Here is a 23984-nt window from a genome sequence, read left to right on the forward strand (position 1 = left end):
CATTGTTTGTCTCAAGGATAAAAATCCTGAATTAAATTAAAGTTCAGCTCTCAGGGTAGCCGATGAGTGCTCGGTCAGCTTCTCCTTCACACGATGGAGATGTTTTTGTTACGCATCGAATTAACAAACCTACCGGCAACATTTTAGAAATTCAACAACTTAAAATGGTGGATTAAAAGGTCATAAAACAGTTTAAAGTGCATATCATGGGTAAATTCAGGAACAAGATCAATGTAATTCTCCTATTTTATATTAAACTTTACCGGCTAGTGGCCTAGTGGTAGCGTGTCCGCCTCTCGATCAGGAGATCGTGAGTTCTACTCACGGTCGGGTCATACCAAAGACCATCATAAAAATGGTACCTACTGCCATCTGGCAAGGCACGCTGCAATACAGATGCGAGTGGGGAGTTAAACTCTCATGGTTACCAGAGGACCCGCCCCCCACTCTAACCCTAGCTATGTAATAGGCGAGAGGCCGAGGGCTATGGAAACGGAGATTGGCGCCGACCGATGCGCCACATGGCGCGGGAAGGACTTTAACTTTGGTCAACTATCTGTAACATTCTGCATTTTGTGCAATTTTTTCCCCTTGCGCAATACCAGAAAAATCCAGTTGAAATCAAGCCATTTGAGGCGAATTGGTCCGCCTTTGAAAAAAATTGGCGTTTGGATTTCCCGGGAAACGTTGATTTTCATGACATCGCGTGCGGGACGCCTCCCTCTGAATCCTACGTCAGCGCTGGTTTGATTATGAGAAAACGACCTGGTGGTTTTCTGCAAATTTCTTCAACGTTATCGCGTAACTATTAAAATGGTTAACAGATGTATCGTAGGAGGGTGTAGCAACACCAATCTTGATGGGATTAGTGCTCATCGTTTTCCAAAAGACCGGACAATGAGAGAGAAATGGGAGCGCTTGGTCTACACAGGCTGTGCACTGAAACCGTGCAAAGCTCGCGCAGCCTGCTGGCGCTTCCGCAGGTAACGTCACTGTGATAGCAGGGGCGTGGTCAAGCGTCAGTATGTGACCAGAGGGCGGAGTCAGGGAAGGTAAGTGGCAGAATCACTGCACCTGATGTTGGTTAATCTGTGTTTGTGTGTCTTCCCCAGTGACCGCACCCTATATAAGGAGGGAGCAGAGGAAGGAAGCTCGCTCCCAACCACAACGCATGTGTATGTGTAGTGTGTGTGATAGTGTGAGTGAGTGAGTAAAAGCTGAAAAGCTAAATTAAGTAAAATAAAAAAAGTTTCTTTGTGGAACTTAATCCTGGCCTGCCGTCTTTCTGTGCTCCACCCATACGAACTGCTACAGTCACGAATCTGGCTCCAGACTCCCTTGGGATTTTTCCAGATGCGTTTTGTTATTTTATTTTTTTCTGCTGTAGACAGCTGGCCTTGTGCAAAATTACCCTTCTGGATGAGTGTGTAAAGGAACATACTTTCATTTAAAAAAAAAAAAAAAAAAGAAATTGGTCCAGAATATGCACTTTAAGTCCTGGCACGCGTTCTGATTTCACGAGTTCACTCTGCATGCGTTATTAGAAAAGTGGGTTGGATCGAGTGCTTTTTTTTTTTTTTTGCCATCAAGCTTCTGAATAAGCAGAACGGAAGCCATTTTGTGAAACCAAATTTGCAGAACTACAAAACACGACTAGAACAATTTATACTGAGATTATGAATACACTAGACTCTTATTAAACCTTTATTTCAACACTTTCAGTGCTCAGCCTGCTGGTGTTCACATTACAAGCTCCTTCTCAGTCACCGAGCTTACTTGAAGCGTTTGGCACACTTGGCCTCTCGTTTGTAGTCGCACTCCCAGGCGAGCTCCCTGTGAAGGACCTCGAGGCTGCTGTCTGCAAACAAACCTGGCACAAAACAACAAAATCACTTACACGACAATCCTTCGCTCAAGTGTGTGTCGTCATGTTTGATGGGAAAAAGGTGTGCTCCCGTCTCACCCTCAGGAAGAGGAACGCTCATCTTCAACACAGACATCAGGTTGTTCACGTCACTTCTGATGCTCTCAGCTACTCCTGGATACTGCAAAGGGGACAGCCCGAGTACGCAGGTTAGCCAGAGTTAATAGTAATTATTCCTCCTCATGTTCTGATCTACCGCTTTACATTTTCGAGTAATCTTTCAGAACTCCGTTATTTATTAAAGTCGGCAAAATCTTTAGAATCCGACACACAAACGTTCGCATGCAGGAGCGTACATAAAACGTTGGTATTGTAAATCGTGAGATGAGGAATAACCTCAGCACATCTACAACATCACACCAAACAAAAAGTGATAACCGCGTTCAACAACAAGAACATTTTCTGTCGGAGTTTATCCGTCTCTCTTCTCAGTTTAGAGAAATTCATTTCCAACACTGAGGGATGTATTCGCTTCCAAAACAACAATCCGTTTAAAAGTATGGTCCTTATTAAAGGCTCAAAGATTCATGTGAGAAGCCATTTTTAAAGGGACAACTGGTTAACCGAAACACAACATTCATATAGATGACTTGCAACCACGTGATCAAAATGTGCTCCGTCATGAGCGTCCGCCATGAAGGTGGATCTACAAAGCGACTCGGACGGCAGCCGCTGAAAGCGTGTCTGTAAACACTGCTGAATTTTCTCACTGTTACCACGATTTGAACGCTCGAGTGAAGAGTCGATACAAAGAGAAGATGGATGTGTGGTTTTGACCCATATTATTTTAAAAAAAAAAAAGTCAGGTTTTTCTGAAGACGCTTCTACGGAAGCCGCGAGAGGCCCTTCATATCTTTTTTTATTCACCTTGTTATCCCGAGATAACGACATAATTAATTCAGAATCTCGAGAAAACACCACAACTAATTCGAGATCTCGAGAAAACAAAACCATTATTCCGAGATAACGACATAATTAATTCAGGATCTCGAGAAAACAACGCAACTAATTCGAGATCTCGAGAAAACAAAATCATTTCATGATCTCAGCTGGCTCACTGTATCTCCGTCGGTAGAGACGAAGCCGGGCCAGTCTTCTGCGGAGGTGCCGCGGACTAATTTTGAAATTATCCCTTATTAAAAGACTTAATGCAGTCTCTCCCTGTGTCAACCCCTGATCAAAATATTGCCTTATTAGGTGATCGATTATTCCAGACATTCTAATGACCAAAGTTGCGTCTATACAGAATGAGAAATAGCCCCAAAGTCAGCATATCACAAGTCTCTTGGCGCACCTGAATGAACCATTTCTCAGCTGTTTACTCGAGATCATGAAATAACGGTTTTGTTTTCTCGAGATCTCGAATTAGTTGTGTTGTTTTCTCGAGATCTCGAATTAGTTGTGTTGTTTTCTCGAGATCTTGAATTAATTATGTCGTTATCTCGGGATAACAAGGTGAATTAAAAAAAGGATTATATGAAGGGCCTCTCTCGGCTTCCGTACGCTTCTACCGACCATCGAGTACGAATACAGGTCATTTCATCCAAAGCCTTTTTCATAGCCGCATCCATGGTAGGTGGCACCACCTGGTGAACAACTCTTGTTGGAATGCGTCTTTAGAGTCTTCTGGGTGAGTTTCAGAGAAAACATCCTTGCAGTTTACGAAGTGTCACGAGTCACCCAAAAATTTTCAAAACGCCCATGAAATATTAAATAGGACAGGTGGCGCCACTGCCTTGACAACTTTTATACAAACCAACCTGAGGAACATTCCATACGAGTTTGATCAAAATCTGATTACTCCTGTAGAAGTAGCATTTTTTGTGAAATTGCAGTGACCTCATCCTCTGTCACTGCATCCATGGTAGGTGGCACCACCTGGTGAACAAGTCTTGTTGAGTTGAAGGTGTCTTTAGAGTCTTCTGGGTGAGTTTCAGTGAAAACGTCTCGAAGAGTAGCGTTGAATGTGATGAGTCACACAAAAATTTCATTCGCCCTTAGTCATAAATATATGACAGGTGGCGCCACCGTCTCGACAATTTTTAATGCACACCCATCTGGGGAACATTGTACGCGAGTTTGAGTGTAATCCGATCAATCCTGCAGGAGAAGTAGCGATTTTTGTAAATTATGGATGGACGACGACTTGTGATCACATGGGCTCATCTGGCCTGGCCTACAGCCGGATGAGCTAATGAAAGGGATGAATTTTGACAGCGTCTGAATTCAGTCGTATTCCAACATGAGCTTTTGCCATTTTCACGAAGCTGGATGAAAACTTGTTTCAAATTCCCGCCCGCTCTGTACCTGTATTTTCATCGCCACTTCTCTTCCATCAGGCAGGACTCCAAGATGCACCTGACCAATCGAGGCAGCTGCAAAGGGTTTGTCCTGAAATGACAAGAGCATGTCCTTCCAGCCAGGGCCCAAGTCCTCCTCCAGAACTTTCTACAAATACAGCATGACACAAAACACACAGTCACTGCAACACCAAGAAGAGAAACATAACTAAGAAATATCCCAATATCCTAAAAATTCTAAATTCTTATTGTTGAAACACGGGGACGCATCACGTGTTGTCCGCAGTCTATAACCTGGTGCTGAACATGCACCATCCATTCACCTTCAGCTTTTACTTCACAAATCTGTGACGCATCACATGTTCTGCAATAATGAGTTTTTCCCTCATGAGGACGCCCCGAATGAGTTGGGACAGGTACAGTACCTTGCAAAAGTATTCATCCCCCTTGGTGTTTGTCCTGTTTTGTTGCATTACAAACTGGAATTAAAATGGATTTTTTTGAGGGTTAGCACCATTTGATTTACACTACATGCCTACCACTTTGAAAGGTGCACACTTTTTTTTTTTTTGTGACACAAACAAAATGAAAAAACAGAAATCTGGAGTTGGGTTGCGTTGGTGTGCAGCAATCTTCAAGTTATGCCACAGATTCTCAATTGGATTGAGGTCTGGGCTTTGATTAGGCCATTCCAAGACATTTAAAATGTTTCCCTTTAAACCACTCCATTGTAGCTTTAGCAGTCTGTTTAGGGTCATTGTCCTGCTGGAATGTGAACCTTCATCCCAGTCTCAAACCTCTGGCTGACTCAAACAGGTTTTCCTCCAGAATTGCCCTGCATTTAGTGCCATCCATCTTTCCTTCAGTCCTGACCAGCTTTCCTGTCCCTGCAGATGAAAAAAAATCCCCACAGCATGATGCTGCCACCACCATGCTTCACTGTAGGAATGGTGTTCTCCGGGTGTTGGGTTTGTACCACACATGGCATTTCCCACGATGCCCAATAAAGATCAATTTTAGTCTCATTTGACCAGAGAATCTTCTTCTATGTGTTTGGGGGAGTCTGCCACATGCTGTTGGGCAAACTCCAAACGTGTTTTGTTCAGCAATGATTTTTTTCTGGCCACTCTTCCATAAAGCCCCACTCTGTGGAGTGTATGGCTTAAAATGGTCCTATGGACAGATACTCCCATCTCTGCTGTGGATCTCTGCAGCTCCTTCAGTGTTATCTTTGGTTTCTTTGTTGCATCTCTGATTAATGCCCTCCTTGCCCGGTCTGTGAGTTTTGGTGGGCGGGGCCTTCTCTCGTCAGGTTTGTAGTGGTGCTATATTCTTTCCATTTTGCTATAATGGATTTAATGGAGCTCCGTGAGATATTCAAAGTTAGGGATATTTTTTAGAACCCAACCCTGATCTATACTTCTCCACAACTTTGTCTCTGACCTGTTTGGAGGCTCCTTGGTTTTCATGTTGCTTGCTTAGTAGTGTTGCAGAGTCAGGGTCCTTCCAGAACAGGTTGATTTATACAGACATCATGTGACAGATCATGTGACACTTTGATTGCACACAAGTGGATCTTAATCAACTAATTATGTGACTTATGAAGTGAATTGGTTGGACCAGCTCTTATTTAGGGGTTTCATACGAAAGGGGGCAAATACCTATGCACACTCCAAATTTCTGTTTTTTCATCTTATTGTTTATGGTCACAATAAAACAACAATTTTCAGCTTTAAAGTGGTAGGCATGTTGCGTAAATCAAAAGGTGCCACCTCTCCAAAAATCCATTTTAATTCCAGCTTGTAATGCGACAAAACAGGACAAAACACCAGGGGGGGATGAATACTTTTGCAAAGCACAGTATATCAAAGGTAAAGAGATGTCCAGGACAAGGTGCTCCAAGGACTGGAATTAAGACGTCTTAATTTAGTCACAAAATGTAATGTGCTTCAAAGGAATGTGATGGTGATTGTGTGTCAAGTTTCATGAAATTTGAACTTTTACATCACAAGATATTGGCCATAGAGTCAATCGGAGCCACGCCTTAAAGTTTCATTGGCTCAAAACTTTGAAAAACTGTTGGACCAAGCAAAATTCTTTTGAATCGGCATGGTCAGGAAATGAGGCACACCATATTCCACGACTATCAGATCAACTGTCTCAGACGTGTTCGTTTCCCCGCCCCTTTCATGAAATCGAACAGGCAGTGAATTCTGTTGGTGGAAATCGAGGTCCGTTATCATTGCTGGGAAACTGAGTAATCAGAGGAAAGAAGAAGCTGTTCTCATCCATGTGGTTGCTGAGACACGAGCCAAAATGTCAAAAAGGTGGCTGTTATAGCACCCCCTTGTGGGTAATGTTTATATTTGGTACATAGTTTCTTTGGGACATGAGGAGCGAGTCTGTAAAAAGTTTCATGAACATTGCGCATTCACAATGGTCAATATTGACTGCTGAAATTTTGATTGGCCGTTTAGTGGCCATTTTGGCGAGCCAGCCAATTGGCACGTTCGGAAACGTAAGCAAATGGGGCAGAGTATCAGTCCACCAAATTTTAGATTGTTCACTCAAGCGGTTCTTGAAATACAGACGACATGTCGGTTGTCATGGCCCCATTGGATAAATTGCACAAAATTTAGCGTGGGTTCAAAGAATGTTGTCGTGATTGTATTAAGTTTTGTGCAGTTTGGATCATTATATTCCACAGTGTTGGCCTCGTATCCATCTCAGAGTACGTCACATTCTGTGCTCTAAAACCACTGGTCTCGAGTCACATCAAAAAATGTTTTTGTCTGCAAAAAACAGTAGCGTAAAGTCAGTTGAAGGGAAGGAACTTACATTTGTTTGCCAAGATGGCATAAAGTCTGCACTTTGTCGGACCCGCTCAAATATCTTCTGTAGCTGTGGATTAATGAAGCTGTTATCTAAAAACAACATGGGGGGGGGGGGGGGGGAAGAGAGGAACACCACTAATTATAAATGATCAAAACGGTGTTTATCGTAGCAGCGACTGACAATTTGACCTCCTGCTCATGCTGAGATCACAGCAGAACCAAATACTGACGTGATCACACTGAGAATAAGTCAAGATCAATAGAGCATCAGTTTCAAGGAGTCATGATGCGGTGAAGAAAGAGCATGCAAGTAAGACAGAAAATGTTTGACTGCCCTACCCTGAATGCTCAGCATCTGTCCAATCTTCAGTGCTGCCCCTCGAACCTTACACAACGTGTTCACGATCCTCTCAGCGTTGGCCTCGGACAGGAGTGGAGAATCCAACACCGCTCCGGTATCTGACACACACATCCGATCCAAAAATCATAAAAACACATGGCAACAGAAGAAAAAAGGAGAAAAAAAAAGAAAAAATACAAAACATCTGGAGGCCACAATACCAAACAGCAAACACGATCAGTCAAAAAAAAAAACATTCAAGAACATCTATATAATAATAAGCAGCAAAGTTTGTTTGTTTTGAGCTAACGTCGGCATTTCTCGACGGATTTTCACCAAATTTGGCAAGTCGGTCCGGGGATGACCCGGAATTTTGCAGATATAAGCAAAATTCACGTACGGGCCCCAGGGAGCTCCCTGGGGGGCACAACATCCACTCACCCCCTCCCTCAATGCCCTTCACGTTACATTTATCAACACCTTCACTAAACTTGGCACATAGGTACAGGAGATAGCCACAATTTGGCAGAACTCAAAAATTCCATATTTGGGCCCTGGGTGGTGGATGTTTGGATTTTTGTGTGTCTGGGGTTAACATCACCATTTCTCGACAGATTTTCACCAAATTTGACATGGAGGTCTGGGGGCAACGCAGAATTTTGCAAAACTGGGGTAACCTGCTAGTATTACATATAACAAAGGTTTCAGGCCTACCTGCTTTTTTGCCTCCCAAAGACTGCTTTGCGACCTCAGCGATGGCACCGATTCCGAGACCGACAGCTAAACCTACAAGAGTCGAGGAGGAGTACAGTCACTATCTGGTGACAAGCAGCTACTTTACAATCCAATAAAATCAGGACAGGTACATTACACACCTGGGCTCTTGGATTTTTAAGGGAAAAAAAAAACAAAACTCCTGATTGAGTTCCACATTGGTACGTACTGCATTAAATGTAATCCCTCTCACAGTGCTGCGCCACACCTCGATGCTTTAGCTATAGCTCGCACTTCTGAATCCCAAAGCCTGCTGCACTACAGACACTGACCGAGGAGCCGTCAGACTGGCAGGAGAACAGCTTTTACTCAGTGTATTGGTCAGTGTGCACAGATGAGAAGCAATCTTTGATTTTAATACACGGGATGGAAATAAAGGCTGCGTCCTAATACACATACTTGTGTATTAGTAGTACACAGGATTTCAAAATACTCAGTAGGCATTTTTCGATACCTGGATGATCTACTGCACCTGTACCACACTACGCTTTCCTAGAAATCACCTGGAGCCTCTGATGAAGACGAAGAAGATAACGTCTGGGGGAAATAGGAAGATGATGGCTGTCTGAAGTGAAGCTGGTTGTAGAAATTCATCAGGAAGTGTTTAAACATTTCTTCTGTTGCAGAATTTTTTTTTAAAAATCTTAACGTATACCCATGTATGCAGTGAAGTATGGACAGGTAAGAGGATATTCAGAGGACGGGTGAGAGTGCAGTGGAGTAGGTCCGAATTTTGTCCTTACTACTCGCTCACACACTTGTGATGAAACGGACAAAGGGAAAATAAAGACACTAGAGCGGCGGCTACAATTATTGACAACTTAACGATCTTTTGGCCGTTGCAAAAGTCGAAAAGACTTTCAATATATAAATTGTGCATGAATAATTACTCAAACTTCCACTGGGGGGGAAAAGAAGAAAAAAAAGTTGATTCCCGATTACTATACTGTTCGTATTAGATCATGCGACACCGTTCCACAATTATCAACACCTTTGTCCACAGTTAGACATCCAGATGATTATTTTAAAGAATGAGATAATAATCGGTATGTGGTATTAAGTTAAAACAGTTTTTACTTAAAATTTGTTTTACACAGACTTCTATTTAGTCCAAAATATCTTTTATATAAATATATCAAATGTCGGTGTTTACGTAAATGAGGAAGTAATTCTAATGTTGGTAAACAAATGAACTGATAATGTTTAACCTGCGTCAGAAAATCTCTTTGTTCCACTTTCTAAGGATTTTCGTCGATCACATTTTGCTCATAATTTGTTGTTGTTTGTATTAATTTCTAGTTTTATAGTTTACGAATAAATAAACAGGGAATTGATATTGTAACCACATGAAAATCCAGGTCAAAGGTCGCATCTCATTCCTCGAACCAAAATATAAAATGTCTACTGATATTGTAATAGGCGGCACGGTGGTGTAGTGGTTAACGCTGTCGCCTCACAGCAAGAAGGTCCGGGTTCGAGCCCCGTGGCTGGCGAGGGCCTTTCTGTGTGGAGTTTGCATGTTCTCCCCGTGTCCGCGTGGGTTTCCTCCGGGTGCTCCGGTTTCCCCCACAGTCCAAAGACATGCAGGTTAGGTTAACTGGTGACTCTAAATTGACCGTAGGTGTGAATGTGAGTGTGAATGGTTGTCTGTGTCTATGTGTCAGCCCTGTGATGACCTGGCGACTTGTCCAGGGTGTACCCCGCCTTTCGCCCGTAGTCAGCTGGGATAGGCTCCAGCTTGCCTGCGACCCTGTAGAACAGGATAAAGCGGCTAGAGATAATGAGATGAGATATTGTAATATGTGGTCGATATTTACAACAAACTGCGCAAAAAAAAAAAACTAGATAGAACTCGACGCCAGCGGGGTCGATGGGGATGCCTCCGCCTGGTAGACTACACGCCTTATTAAAGGGATAGTTCGGGATTTTTGACATGAATCTGTATGGCATCCCCATCAATAGTGTCGTGCAAACACACTGACTTACCCCTGTGAGTCCAGTTCTTGTCCAGTTTTGGTCCAGACGAAAGTAGTCCGGCAAGTTTGTTGGGGTCACGAAAGTAAAACGATTTTCGTCTCAAAACAGTACGTGTTCAAAAGAGTGATATATTTGCATCACAAAAGCGTTGCCAAATAAAAAGTCAGACCTCGAAATCGCTTGGCACTATTTTCTCTCCCTCGGTATCACTGTGCGCTGTCATGTTGACATCTGCGCAGGAATCAACACCTTTCCCATTGTTTGGCAGTGATCAGGAGTTCAGATCAGCGGCGCTAACAAGCTAATTTGAGAGCAAGAACAGCGACAAATTTATCACCTTCTATAACCTATACAATAATATATTTGTGAAAATGGTGCGCACTTGCGACTATCCAGGCTGTAGCAACAAAGATGTGGCTGAATCTCCGCACACATTTCACCGTCGTAGTCAGACATGTTGTCGCTAACTTTGCTAGCAGTAAACAATGTAGTGATGTGTCGGTCGCGAATGATCCGGTTCAAAGAGCCGGCTCTTTGAAGTGAACGACGGGAGCCGGCTCTTCGGTGGGAGCCGAGTTGGGGAACTGAATTAGTTTTTTGTCCTTAGGTGCCTCAGAGAGAGAGAGAGAGTTCAGCTCAGCTGAAGGATGATTGTCTATTTGACAACCATGATCATTGTTTTGTTGCCGTGAATTCCTAAAGCTCATGATATAAATTGTCGCTCATAAATCGACAGGTTCAGTCGGCAACCGCCTTGGCATGGCCAGATTAATCTGCGGTATACAACGGGACAGCAGTCATTATAACAGGAGCATATTTGCTGTTCCAGCGGCTTCTCATTACTGGTGGAGCAGAGTGCGGCACTTTTTTCTCTTTTTCCATGCGCTCAAGGTGCCACATATTTTGTTGCACATTGTTCTGTGTTTGTTAAAATAATTTCCAACTTTGCTTCATAGTTTCTTAGGCCTGATTTATACTTCATAATTTATTTTGTGGCGTTTTGTTCAAGGTCGAGTGTGAAATAAAGCCATAAAGGATAAACAGTTGATGTCTTCTGTGTATTTTATATTGGTAATATAACACAGTTTTGCATTATGTTTGTGAGAAAATAATTTATTAATTGGTAAGTTTTATTTCTATAGCTAGAACATTGTTACACTGCTATACTTTACAAAGCTTTACAATGGCTACAAAAACTAAAAAATAAAATGGAAAACATCCTATTGATAAAAAATAAATAATAATGTAATTAATTAACTAGTTAATTGCAGCAATTAAATCAAAAATAAAATCTCAGGAGCCGTTTGGGAGCCGAAAGAGCCGGCTCCTTATAGTAAGAAGAGCCAAAAGAGCCGGCTCCCGAAAAAGAGCCGAAATTCCCATCACTAAAACAATGAATGAAACAGCCGTGGCTGTCACCTGGCGGCAGCGCGCAGTGATAAGAAGGGAGAGAAAATAGTGCCAAGCGATTTCGAGGTCTGACTTTTTATTTGGCAACGGTTTTGTGATGCAAATATATCACTCTTTTGAACACGTACTGTTTTGAGACGAAAAACGTTTTACTTTCGTGACCCCAACAAACTTGCCGGACTACTTTCGTCTGGACCAAAACTGGACAAGAACTGGACTCACAGGATGCTGTCAGGGGTAAGTCAGTGTGTTTGCACGACACTATTGATGGGGATGCCATACAGATTCATGTCAAAAATCCCGAACCATCCTTTTAAGTTGTGATTTGGGGATGGACATTTGACCTCACAGTAATCTTGACCTGGTGAAATTACTTGTAGTAGCCTTGGAGATATTGTGGTCACAAGGTTTTCGGACAGACATTTGACCTCACAATGACCTTGACCTTAGACCTTTTGATCTCAAAATCTAATCAGTTCATGTTTGTCCCAAACCGCACAAATGGTGAAAGTTTGGTGAAATTCCTTTCATCTGCCTTGGAGATATCGCGTTCACAAGGTTTTCGAACAGACATTTGACCTCACAGTGACTTTGACCTTACACCTTTTGATCTCAAAATCTAATCAGTTCATGTTTGTCCCAAACCGCACAAATGGTGAAAGTTTGGTGAAATTCCTTTCATTAGCCTTTGAGATATCGCGTTCACAAGGTTTCGGGACGGACGGACGGACAACCCAAAAACATAATGCCTCCTGCACCTTACGGTGGCGGAGGCATAAAAAAATCCAAATGGAATTGAAAAATCTGAATATTTCAAGCGTGTAATTTTTTTTTTTTTTTAAATATGCGAGGAATTTAATTCTGGTCAAATTCCATTTACTGCAATCGGATTCCAAATACTCTATAACCATTCCATTCTGTTATGAATCAGAAAAAAGTTATGATAAATCCCAGCACTTTTATTTTTTTAAGTCCTTCATCTACTTCAACAATGTTACACAAAGATCGATATATAACAGTTGTAAACGTCACTTAATTCCACAGGGTGTCGATAATCACTTTCGCCAACACCTCACGTGACTTCTCAAACGCGCGTTTAGATACAAAATGGCGACTGTCAAATGAAAGAGTCAGAAACAAAGTAGGTTTCGACGAGGAGATCATGAAATATCGGTGAATTTGATCAGTAAAAACATGTCCATGATCTTTCCACCATGCTCACCTGCGATGAGAACGTCCGGGTTTTCCGAAAAATTGCTGATCGTGCTGAAAAAATTCCATCTCCGGTAACGAGCTGTGTCATCAGACGACAAGATCAAAGGCCGAGGCGGGGCTTCCGGTTGATTAATTAACCAATAATAACTGTTGGAACTGAAACTCAGCTTTGTAAAATTGTTTCCTGGTAAACCTGAAACGGTGTTGATAATTATGGACTGTCGATAATTGTAGCCGCCGCTCTAGTTATCATCAAATACTAGCATTGAGTGCGACTCTGAAACGTTCACCAGGGACTTGATGACATGATCATGTGTCCAACGTATTCATTTCCTTTTGTCTGTATTAATATACTTAACTCCTGCTTTACATTAGCTATCAGTTTTTAGCCGATTAGGCTTCCAGCAAGCAAAACATGGGACTTGCCTCATGGGCTCGCTCGTACATTTACGATGACGGCAAATCATTCGAAAGCTTTTACACGTATAAAATCGCAGGATTTTATTTCACCTTCGTTTCAACTCAAGACCAGCATCTCTCAAATTCTGATTTAGCTCGACTCACCCCCAAAATTTGCAAGTCGACTGATTCGTGTGACAGGAACCTTCCTTTCTCTGGCGCGCTCACTGAGCTGAAAGGAAATCAGATTTTCACGTGTGATTACATCCTAATAATAACAACAACTCATATGCTCTCTAATCACCAGACCGCATTATTACATTAATGTACATCTTGCACCGTGAAGAGGACCTTCTTTCTTTACAAAGAGGGAAAAAATAAAAGGTTCTAATCCCTCTTAACAGTCTGAGAACTGAATAAAACAAAGTCGCATTTTCTGTCGGATTACAGAGGTTACGTTTCGAATGACGTGTCGAGAGAAAAAGGATCTCTCAGACTTAGGTGGTGTTTACATTAGACCGTATCCGTCTCGTTTTCGTCACGGATGCACTGTCCGTGCACATTAAAACGCCGGGAAACGACTCCACAGGCGGAACAGTTTGAATCTGCCAGGGCCCACGTATTCAACCCAGTTCGTATCTGATCCGGTGCTGTGTAAACATTGAGGAACGAGGAAACGCTGTGCTGAGCTCTAGCTGACGTCGTCATTGGACAACGTCACTGACATCCACCTTCCTGATTCGCTGGCGTTGGTCATGCCACGTTGGTCATGTGACGTAACTGCTGAAAAACAGCGCGGACTTTCACTTCCTGCTATTTGTCCCGAATCACTGCTCGTGCGCTTCACTCGCGCGCTCTGTGAGCTGCACAGGGCCGGAGTGCGCACCCTCCAGAGGGCACTCGCTGTTCAGGGCGGAGTGATTTGGAGCGCAGGATGCCTGCGGAGCCGAGCGTATCCGTGTATTGGCGTTGCTGTGTGCACGCGAATCGTTTTAAAAACGTTAATCTGATGATCCGCTGATACGGTCTAACGTAAACACCACCTTAACCATTCATAACATCTTCATCGTTAGAGTGCACATTTGCTCGTTCTGAACTTTACCAGGAGTTTCAGCAGTAAATGATTAAACCCTGTTGAATTCCACAGTCAGTTACGTCACGTGCTCTTCATGGACCGTTCATTTTTCCAAAGCAAAACTATCCACAAATCAATCACCATGGGTCAGAGGAAAAGTGACATCCAGGCTGTATTTAATTGTCAAATATGAAACAAAGATATAAACGTGTATCTGGACGATATACTGTATATATATATATATATATATATATATATATATATATATATATATATATATATCTTTCCTCACCTTCTGGCGAACAGGCCGAGGTGTACTCTGTTTGAGCTCCCGGGCTTTTTTGATATCCTCTGGACTGAGCCTGGCCATGACAGAGTCATGAACAAACCTCGCGTGATTACGAGGCGCTGTAACATGCAAGAACCGAGCGCTTTGTCCAGGCCAGCCAGACTCCGCTGGAGTTCCTTTGGATGTTCCTGTTGGATTGTAAACGCCATCCTTGCTAGAGATATCTGACGCGAGCTCTGAGCCCATGGCCCATCTGGCTACCTCATGGTCCTCCATCTGGTCCCATCCTTCAATGTCTGGGAACACCTCAGATTTGGGGGTCTGGAAGAAATACAAGCAAAACAAGAAGACAGGGTCATCTATATCCCCACCCCACCCCCATATACCAAGTTTCAAGATATTATTTGTCACATTTTTCAAGTTCTGCTGCAGGAAACCAACCCTACCTCTTTACACTGACCTCAGCAGCCAATGGCATAATAAACCCAGCGGACCTTTGGTCCAGGTGAACTAAAAATTAAAATTTCTCACATTTCTTAGTATCAAAAAGCACATATACATTACTTAATCAACACATAACTTTCAAGACCAAACCACTCATAGTTTTCAAGTTCTGCTCCAGAAACAGAACCTACCCCTAAGACTAAAGCTGGGCAGACACTGTGCGATTTTTGGCCCGATTTTCACTCATGCGACTATTTTGGAGATCGGGCCGAGTTTTGGCTCAATCGTGCGTCTCGGATCGTGTAGTATACATGGGGTAACGACAAGCGATTAACACCTCACGACCTCCTCCCGATCGATCGGATGAAAATCAAACTTGTTTGAAATCCTGCGCATCGCATCCGAGCATCGGCTCGTATAGCGTGAGAACAGGAATCGTAAGCTGCGTGCTGTTTACCCCTGCGATTCACTCGTACAGTGTGAGCAGCAGCTGAATACCGCGATTGAGAAAAAAAAATATCGCACAGTGTATGCCCAGCTTAACCTGTGAGACTCTCACAGCGCTCTTGTTGAAGTCTTTCCCTGCTGACTCCTGTACAGTGTGTAAACGCTGTGCTCTGTTGATGTGGCGCTCAGGAGTGTCATGGCTGGCTGGGAACTGATCGCACAGTTGTGTCCAGTTTTTTCAAATCGTGTAACTCCAAAAACTTGGTGAAATTGTAAAAATAAATACATAAATAAACAAACTCATGAGGTTTTAGGCAGACTGATTTACATTTATCACTTTTTTTTCTCCCCTTTTTGGGTTAAACTAGCTCTCCAGGCATAAGCTTCATAAACAGAAAGCCAATGACGAAGTTTAGACAGCAGCCTAAATTTAGAAAAAACAAACAAACAAACAAACAAAAAAAAAAACTCAATTTTGGTCAAATTCATTCATGCATTTTCAGAAATTGGTCACCGTGACCTCTGATGGGTTTTCTCAGATCGCCTTGCATTTACATTTTTGTGGGGATTTTCCACATGCAGCCAACAGATGTTTTGATTTTTCTTTTTTTTCCCCCTTGTTTTTGAAAATCTAAATCAACAGTTAAAAAATAAATATCAAAAATCTAGCCTAGCGTCTAGTCTGATCTAGCCTAGCGAAAACAGACTCCTTCGTACTACAGAATATCCACTGAGCTGTAATCAGACAGGCGTGTGGGCTGCTTTTCCACAGACTCGAGACGAGCCTTTCCCACGTTAATCACTCTACTGGTGTGTAGGACTGGGATTAACCTGTCTGGAGAACCAGCCTCTGGTGTGCTGATGCAGCGGAACATGGAAATGGGGAGGAAAACAAGGGCCCGACTGATAAAATCGTGTGCCGATATGAATTAATTGCTGGTAAATCGGTGTTGTCGTTAGTAACGGCCAATAATTGAGAATTAAAAAAGAAACCGCTAAACCGAGGATGGGTCCCGTAACTGTAATGTGCGTCGTCCACCAGAGAGCGTCCAGCTATTTAGAAATGTTCAGCTTAAATTAATGACGTATATGCAGGAGTATTTTTATTTTAAACTGATTTATTTATCAAGGAACTGTTAAAAGTGTGTGTGATATGAACATTGCGTAAATGCTATGTTTGAGTGAAGATGGATGAAACATTTTTAATTAAGCAGGCTCGACCTTGAAAACGCATCACAAATGAATGTGCCCGTTTCCAGATGAATAGTTCTGTCTGGAGGCCGAATTAAAGTAATTCCGTTGTGTGCGGATTCCTGTTTGAATGATGATGGTCTTTTGGGGTTTCTTCAGGGTGGGTCTCGGCCAACGCCATCAGTTATCAAATGTCACACATGGTATCTGTATGGGTGCCAACAAAAACTTATCAGTCAGGCCTTAGTAAAAATGAGTGAGCTGTTTGGTGTGTGTGTCGTGCATCCAGTTATTAGGACTGGACTGCAAAGTTAAAACATTAAAGTGCATATCACGGGTAAATTCAGGAGCGAGATCAATGTATTTCTCCAATTTTATATTAAACTTGGGTCAAATATCCGTCACATTTTGCGCAATTGTTTTCCCCCTTGCGCAATAGCAGAAAAATTCAGTTGAAATCAAGCCATTTGAGGCGAATTGGTCCGCCTCTGAAAAAACTTGGCATTTGGATTTCCCGGCAAACATTGATTTTCATGACGTCGCGTGCGGGACGCCTCCCTCTGAATCCTACGCCAGCGCTGGTTTGTTTATGAGAAAACAGCCATAGTATTTACATCCCGGTGTCGTCTCTGTCGTCTTCACTACTTGAATCATCAAATCCAAACAGATGAAGCCCCGATTCTCATTATATTCTTCATCCAAAGGTGAAGTGGCATTGCGCTCAGACGACAATTCCATATTTCAATGCAAAATCGCTGGCTGCTAAACTTGGTCTATACAGGCTGTGCACTGAAACCGTGCGGGCTCGCGCAGCCTGATGGCGCTTCCGCAGGTGACGTCACGAATTTTCCAGACGTGTTTTGTTATTCAGATGGCCTTGTGCAAAATTACCCTTCTGGATGAGTGTGTAAAGGGACATACTTTTCATATTAAAAAAAAAAAAAATTGGTCCAGAATATGCACTTTAACTATTAGACTGTAAAAGGTGAGCACCCTTTTTTTAAAAGAAAAAAAAATTCCCCACACATGGTTATATCATGGGTAGTGTGTGTAAGTAATGAACAGGAAGTCATTTGGGATTCAGCCGAACTGAATGTAGTCAAGTCCGTTAATAAATGAATAAATAAATTCCCATGTTCTGTATCACATTCAGTAATCTGTGGTTGGTAGAAGAGAGCAACTGGACTTGCTTGAAAAGTCTTGAAGACGTTTCGCCTCTCGTCCGAAAGGCATCATCAGTTCTGTCCGTCTCTGTTCAGTGATGGTCGTTCCAGGCTGACAAAATTGAACGATCCTCTCTGGCTAAGATGTCTGCCAGTTTTCTGGAAGTCCTCTCATACTCCCGCACTAGTCGAAGGGAACTCATCCCAAAGTGTGTAGAAACATATCTGTGAAGATACTCAGTCGTCCAGGTACATAGTAATCTGTGGTTGGTAGAAGAGAGCAACTGGACTTGCTTGAAAAGTCTTGAAGACGTTTCGCCTCTCGTCCGAAAGGCATCATCAGTTCTGTCCGTCTCTGTTCAGTGATGGTCGTTGGGATGAGTTCCCTTCGACTAGTGCGGGAGTATGAGAGGACTTCCAGAAAACTGGCAGACATCTTAGCCAGAGAGGATCGTTCAATTTTGTCAGCCTGGAACGACCATCACTGAACAGAGACGGACAGAACTGATGATGCCTTTCGGACGAGAGGCGAAACGTCTTCAAGACTTTTCAAGCAAGTCCAGTTGCTCTCTTCTACCAACCACAGATTACTATGTACCTGGACGACTGAGTATCTTCACAGATATATCACATCCAGTGTGATATTTAAAAAAAAAAAGACTTGGTCTTGTATCGTCAATTGATCAGCTGTAGTGTACGTCTCCAGGAGAGAGAGTGAGTGTGTGTGTGTGTGTGTGTGTGTGTGTGTGTGTGTGTGTGTGTGTGTGTGTGTGTTGTGATGTGATGTGATCTCCTCTCCTCTGCTGTCACAGCCTCGTTTGGTCCCGGCTCTATGAGCATGCCAGCTGGTTTTAGTAATGCGGCTGCCTACAACCTCCCCACAAGCTTCAGTGGAAACTTCCAGCAAGCCTTCCCTGGGCAGGGCTTCCCTCAGCAGCAGCCCTACACTCAGCAACCGAATGGTAGTGACGAGGGATCTGATCTAACATGCTTTGCTAACTTGGTAGTGGTAGTAGTGTTGAAACTGTGTGTGTGTGTGTGTGTGTAGGTGGAGGTTTTGCTGCGTTTGGTCAAGGAAAAGCTGCTGTAGCTCAGTTTGGACAGAACATGGCAGCACCTGGAGTCACCAATAACCCATTTTTGGTGTGTATACTTGCTGTATTTCCTATTTTTATTATACCCCCATTCCGAAAGTGTGTGTGTGTGTGTGTGTGTGTGGGGGGGGGGGGGGATACTGGTTTACACAACTGTTCAAAAGTTGGGGGTCACCCAGACAATTTAGTGTTTTCCATGAAAAGTCACACTTTTATTTCCCACCATAAGTTGTAAAATGAATAGAAAATATAGTCGAGACATTTTTCTGGCCATTTTGAGCATTTAATCGACCCCACAAATGTGATGCTCCAGAAACTCAATCTGCTCAAAGGAAGGTCAGTTTTATAGCTTCTCTAAAGAGCTCAACTGTTTTCAGCTGTGCTAACATGATTGTACAAGGGTTTTCTAATCATCCATTAGCCTTCTGAGGCAATGAGCAAACACATTGTACCATTAGAACACTGGAGTGAGAGTTGCTGGAAATGGGCCTCTATACACCTATGGAGATATTGCACCAAAAACCAGACATTTGCAGCTAGAATAGTCATTTACCACATTAGCAATGTGGATTTCTGATTAGTTTAAAGTGATCTTCATTGAAAAGAACAGTGCTTTTCTTTCAAAAATAAGGACATTTCAAAGTGACCCCAAACTTTTGAACGGTAGTGTACGTCTGAAGAAAAATTAAAATTTCTTCGTATGAAAAGGCACATCTGCATCACCTTGTTCACATGTATACCAAGTTTCAAATCCGTATCATGAATAGTTTTGGATATATACTCTGGAAGCAAACACTGCTCTGAGAAAATAAGTCAAAATCTATTTTATGTAAAAATTTGAAAAACACTTTTTTTCTCAAAAATCCAAAAGGCACCAGTTCGCATGTTGCTTGATATGTACACAAAGTTTCATAAAGATATCTTCAGTAATTTTAAAGATATGGCCTGGAAACAAGAAAGCAACCGGAAAGACAGACGGACAGACAGAACCCGTTTCTATAGAAGTTTGGGCGGGGGATAATAAATAAGAGCAGAGATGTAAAGTAACTGGAGTAATGATTTCAACAGAGGCTACTCTTACACCAAGACTGCAACAGAAAACTGATCATGACGTACGAGTATTTCACGAATTGACAAAAACATACCGTGAGATCACCATGTACCTTATCTTGTTTCATCATGGTGCCTGTCCAGACCCCAACTGCATCTTGGGCAGCTTTGATTCCTGCTCCCAGTGTCGAGTTGCAGGCCATCAACCGCAGCTGTTCTCCTTGAGTGGTGGCGAAGGCGGCACCGACCTTCCCAGCACCCCGGACGACCTGGAGCACGTCTGACAGCATTACTGTTGGGGGGGGACAATGGGAAAACAGTCAACTCTGTATTATTGAGAAGGACGATGTCTTTGACTGCAAGTATGGAATGACAACAAAGCAAGGACAACTTTATCCACGGCTGTGTGACACCAAAGCCATGAACAGAAAGATTTTTAGCTTACAAAGGCTCTGAGCAAAAAGGAATGGACATTTCCAAAAGTTCCTCATATATCTGCACAAAAAAAAAAAAAAAATCCCAACACAAACAATATTCTCCATACCCTTCTCTCCCTATCATTCTGGGACGAATTAATCTTTGTCTGGACAGAACAGACCATCTTGTTCCAGAACTGAGCAGACTTTCTAACAAAGTCTAATCTGGTCTTTCTGTTCTTGAGTGATCAACCCAGTGGCTTGCATCTTGAGATAAACACTCTGTATTTACATTCATGAAGGCGTCTCTTGATTGTAGACTTGGATAGTGATCGGCCTTCCACCTTGAGAGTGTTCTTGACTTGGATAGTTGTTGGAAAGGAGTTTTCCCTTCACCAAGGAAAGAATTCTAGAAATCATCCACTTGAGTTCTTCCGTGGTCTTCCAGGCTGTTTGCTGTTGCTCAGCTCGCCAGTGAATTCTGTCTTTTTAAAGTGCATATCACGGGTAAATTCAGAAGCAAGATTAATGTAATTCTCCTATTTTACATTAAACTTTGGTCAAATATCTGGAACATTTTGCATTCTCTGCAATTTTTTTTCGTCAGCGCTGGTTTGTTTATGAGAAAACGACCTGGTGGTTTTCTGCAAATTTCTTCACCGTTATCGCGTAATTATTAAAATGGTTAACAGATGTATCGTAGGAGGGTGTAGCAACACCAATCATGATGGGATTAGTACTCAGCGTTTCCCAAAAGACCGGACAATGAGAGAGAAATGGGAGCGCTTGGTCTACACAGGCTGTGCACTGAAACCGTGCAAAGCTCGCGCAGCCTGCTGGCGCTTCCGCAGGTGACGTCACGAATCTGGCTCCAGACTCCCTTGGGATTTTGCCAGACGCGTTTTGTTATTTTATTTTTTTCTGCTGTAGACAGATGGCCTTGTGCAAAATTACCCTTCTGGATGAGTGTGTAAAAGGACATTCTTTCAAACGAAACTGGTCCAGAATATGCACTTTAAAGGAACAGTCCACCCTACTTCCATAATGAAATATGCTCTTATCTGAATTGAGACGAGCTGCTCTGTACCTCTCCGAGCTTTGCGCGACCTCCCAGTCAGTCAGACGCAGTCAGACGTGCTGTCACTCCTGTTAGCAATGTAGCTAGGCTCAGCATGGCCAATGGTATTTTTTGGGGCTGTAGTTAGATGCGACCAAACTCTTCCGCGTTTTTCCTGTTTACATAGGTTTATATGACCAGTGATATGAAACAAGTTCAGTTACACAAATTGAAACGTAGTGATTTTCTATGCTATGGAAAGTCCGCACTATAATGACAGGCATACTAACACCTAGACCCCGAAGCCGCCGTCAGGCGCCGCTAAAACCGCCATTTAGAATTTGAGCCGCCGCCAGCCAATAATTTTGTAAGCCAATTTGAGCCGCTATCTAATAAAATTTGGCTGAGCCACTAAGAATTGTGTACATCAAATAATGGGTTTATCCACATCATGAGCTACAAGAAAAGTGACACAAACATGATCAACTGTACACACTAGTAGTAACACAATAGAGACGTATAGGCATACACTGTAGAGATTTAGAACTGATATCACAGCACAGAGAGCCACCACAAGCTTTCCGTTGTGACTACCTGTCTGGCTTCCCGCCCCTCACACCGTTACCACGATACACTGGGGAACCCGGGAACCCACCCAGAGCATCAATCGACTCCGATATCGACGAGATGGCTGCATTCTTTGCCACTGCTGAGGGAAAGTGGAAAGGTTTTTTTTTGTTTGTTTGTTTCACATACTTCGAGATTGATAAAAAAAAAAGTACTCCACCACTCTACTTTCATCATAGTAAGATAGCTGCCAGTCCTTCACTGGTCATTGCTAGTGAGAGTAGATAGCTAGATGCCTTCCTCGAACAATCCAGATTAGCTTATTATTAGCACTGAACTACAATCTTGCTAGATTTATATTTACAATGAAGTAAGAGACCAGGGGACCTGTGGTAATTTGCTTTTTATTCCCACCATTTGTTTGATCCGTTCGCCCGGATATATGCCACACAGTGACGTCCAGTATCAGCCATTTGTAGCCATAAACATTTTGGTGGCTGCAGCAGCCATTAAGGTTTTGGCTGAGTCAGCTAGCCAGCCAATAATTTCATCAGCCAGCCATTATCCTGAAAACAAACGGCTTCAGGGTCTAGTAACACCTTCTGCACGCTTCGACAGCGCATTGATATCTGGGCTCCGTATCAATGCGCTGCCGAAGCGCGCAGAAGGTGTTAGTACGCCTGTCATTATAGTGTGGACTTTCCATAGCATAGAAAATCGCTACGTTTCAATTTGTGTAACTGAACTTGTTTCATATCACTGGTCATATAAACCTATGTAAACAGGAAAAACGCGGAAGAGTTTGGTTGCATCTAACTACAGCCCCAAAAAATACCATTGGCCATGCTGAGCCTAGCTACATTGCTAACAGGAGTGACAGCGCGTCTGACTGACTGGGAGGTCGCGCAAAGCTCGGAGAGGTACGGAGCAGCTCGTCTCAATTCAGATAAGAGCATATTTCATTATAGAAGTACGGTGGACTGTTCCTTTAAAGACGTACAAAACTGTTGATTTGGCCACTTTGGAAGTCTCTGCTCTCTCTCTCTGATAGATCTGGAGGTTGTTTCCCCCCCAGCCTAATGTTGGCCTCTTTGACTTGTATTGACAGCTCTTTGACCTTTGGGAAATTGAAGAATTCCATTCCTATGAACAGCGAACAAATACACATTCAACACTTGCAATCAAGCCCAGACATTTTATTTTGATGTGTCATAAAATTAAAAATGAGGAAAAACAGTCTATAACTAGTCATCACTCGTCTCTGGCCTGGCAGATGCAGTGAAATCGTAACTGTACAGTATGTACACACACATTTTCCAACTGTGTTCCCAACTTTGTGGGACCAGTTTGGGAAGAAGCACATGTGGGTGTGAGTGCCAGGGGTCCATGTGGACCTTCATGGGTTAGATCACAGGGTTCCAGCTCTGCTCCTGCACAGTTCCATGTTCCCCCTGCTTTCTTGACTGGATTAATTAACAACCCATGGTGTGTGTGTGTGTGTCCTCGCTAAGAGTGAATTATGGTGCATTAATAAGAACTGAAAACTGGTAAACAGTGAATCAGACACATTTGACAATCTTCTTCTTCTTCTTTAGTTTTTAACAACATTTAACAAACAACTCTCTGTGCATTAATCCACCCACTGGCCTGACAAAAGATGACTACAGGTTTACTTAAAAACTAACAACGTTCATTTAAAAAAAAAAACAAAAAAAAATTACTTACCGCTGTTTATAAATATAATGTAACAGCCTTCTAAAGCCCCAGACACGCCACAGCCTGATCACCGCTACCCAACCCGGAAGTGGTTCTTTAAAACCGACGTGCTGCTCAGCCAATCAAATTCTCACTCACCAGTGTGACGACAATAACCAACAATTACTGGCCAATGATATTATCAGATACCAGACCAAGTCGGCCAATCAAATATGCATCTCCAAGAAGAGGCGGGCTTAAGTGAAAATAACAACCGTCACGTACTGGGCATTCCGGATCTTTTCACTGAATCAGATCATCAA

General features: G+C 42.8%; 1 protein-coding gene across 3 annotated transcripts in view; it reads right to left on the reverse strand.

Annotated features, from left to right (window-relative positions):
• The window catches only part of coq8b (coenzyme Q8B), a 43166-nt gene extending 19394 nt beyond the window's left edge, over positions 1 to 23772 (reverse strand). For 2 of the 3 annotated variants that reach the window (XM_060943246.1, XM_060943248.1), the window contains exons 1-10: positions 23692 to 23772; positions 20022 to 20218; positions 14541 to 14858; positions 13339 to 13405; positions 8113 to 8184; positions 7398 to 7517; positions 7063 to 7148; positions 4232 to 4372; positions 1964 to 2045; positions 1777 to 1870 (exon numbers count right to left, since the gene is read on the reverse strand). In XM_060943246.1, the coding sequence (XP_060799229.1) occupies positions 1777 to 1870; positions 1964 to 2045; positions 4232 to 4372; positions 7063 to 7148; positions 7398 to 7517; positions 8113 to 8184; positions 13339 to 13405; positions 14541 to 14858; positions 20022 to 20216 (1175 nt within the window). In that variant the 5' untranslated portion in view covers positions 20217 to 20218; positions 23692 to 23772. The remainder of the gene's footprint in view (positions 1 to 1776; positions 1871 to 1963; positions 2046 to 4231; positions 4373 to 7062; positions 7149 to 7397; positions 7518 to 8112; positions 8185 to 13338; positions 13406 to 14540; positions 14859 to 20021; positions 20219 to 23691) is intronic. The other variant, XM_060943247.1, reaches the window with a different exon arrangement.
• Positions 23773 to 23984: the final 212 nt, after the last annotated feature.

The sequence above is a fragment of the Neoarius graeffei genome, chromosome 16, assembly GCF_027579695.1.
Source record: "Neoarius graeffei isolate fNeoGra1 chromosome 16, fNeoGra1.pri, whole genome shotgun sequence".
Lineage (NCBI taxonomy): Eukaryota > Metazoa > Chordata > Actinopteri > Siluriformes > Ariidae > Neoarius > Neoarius graeffei.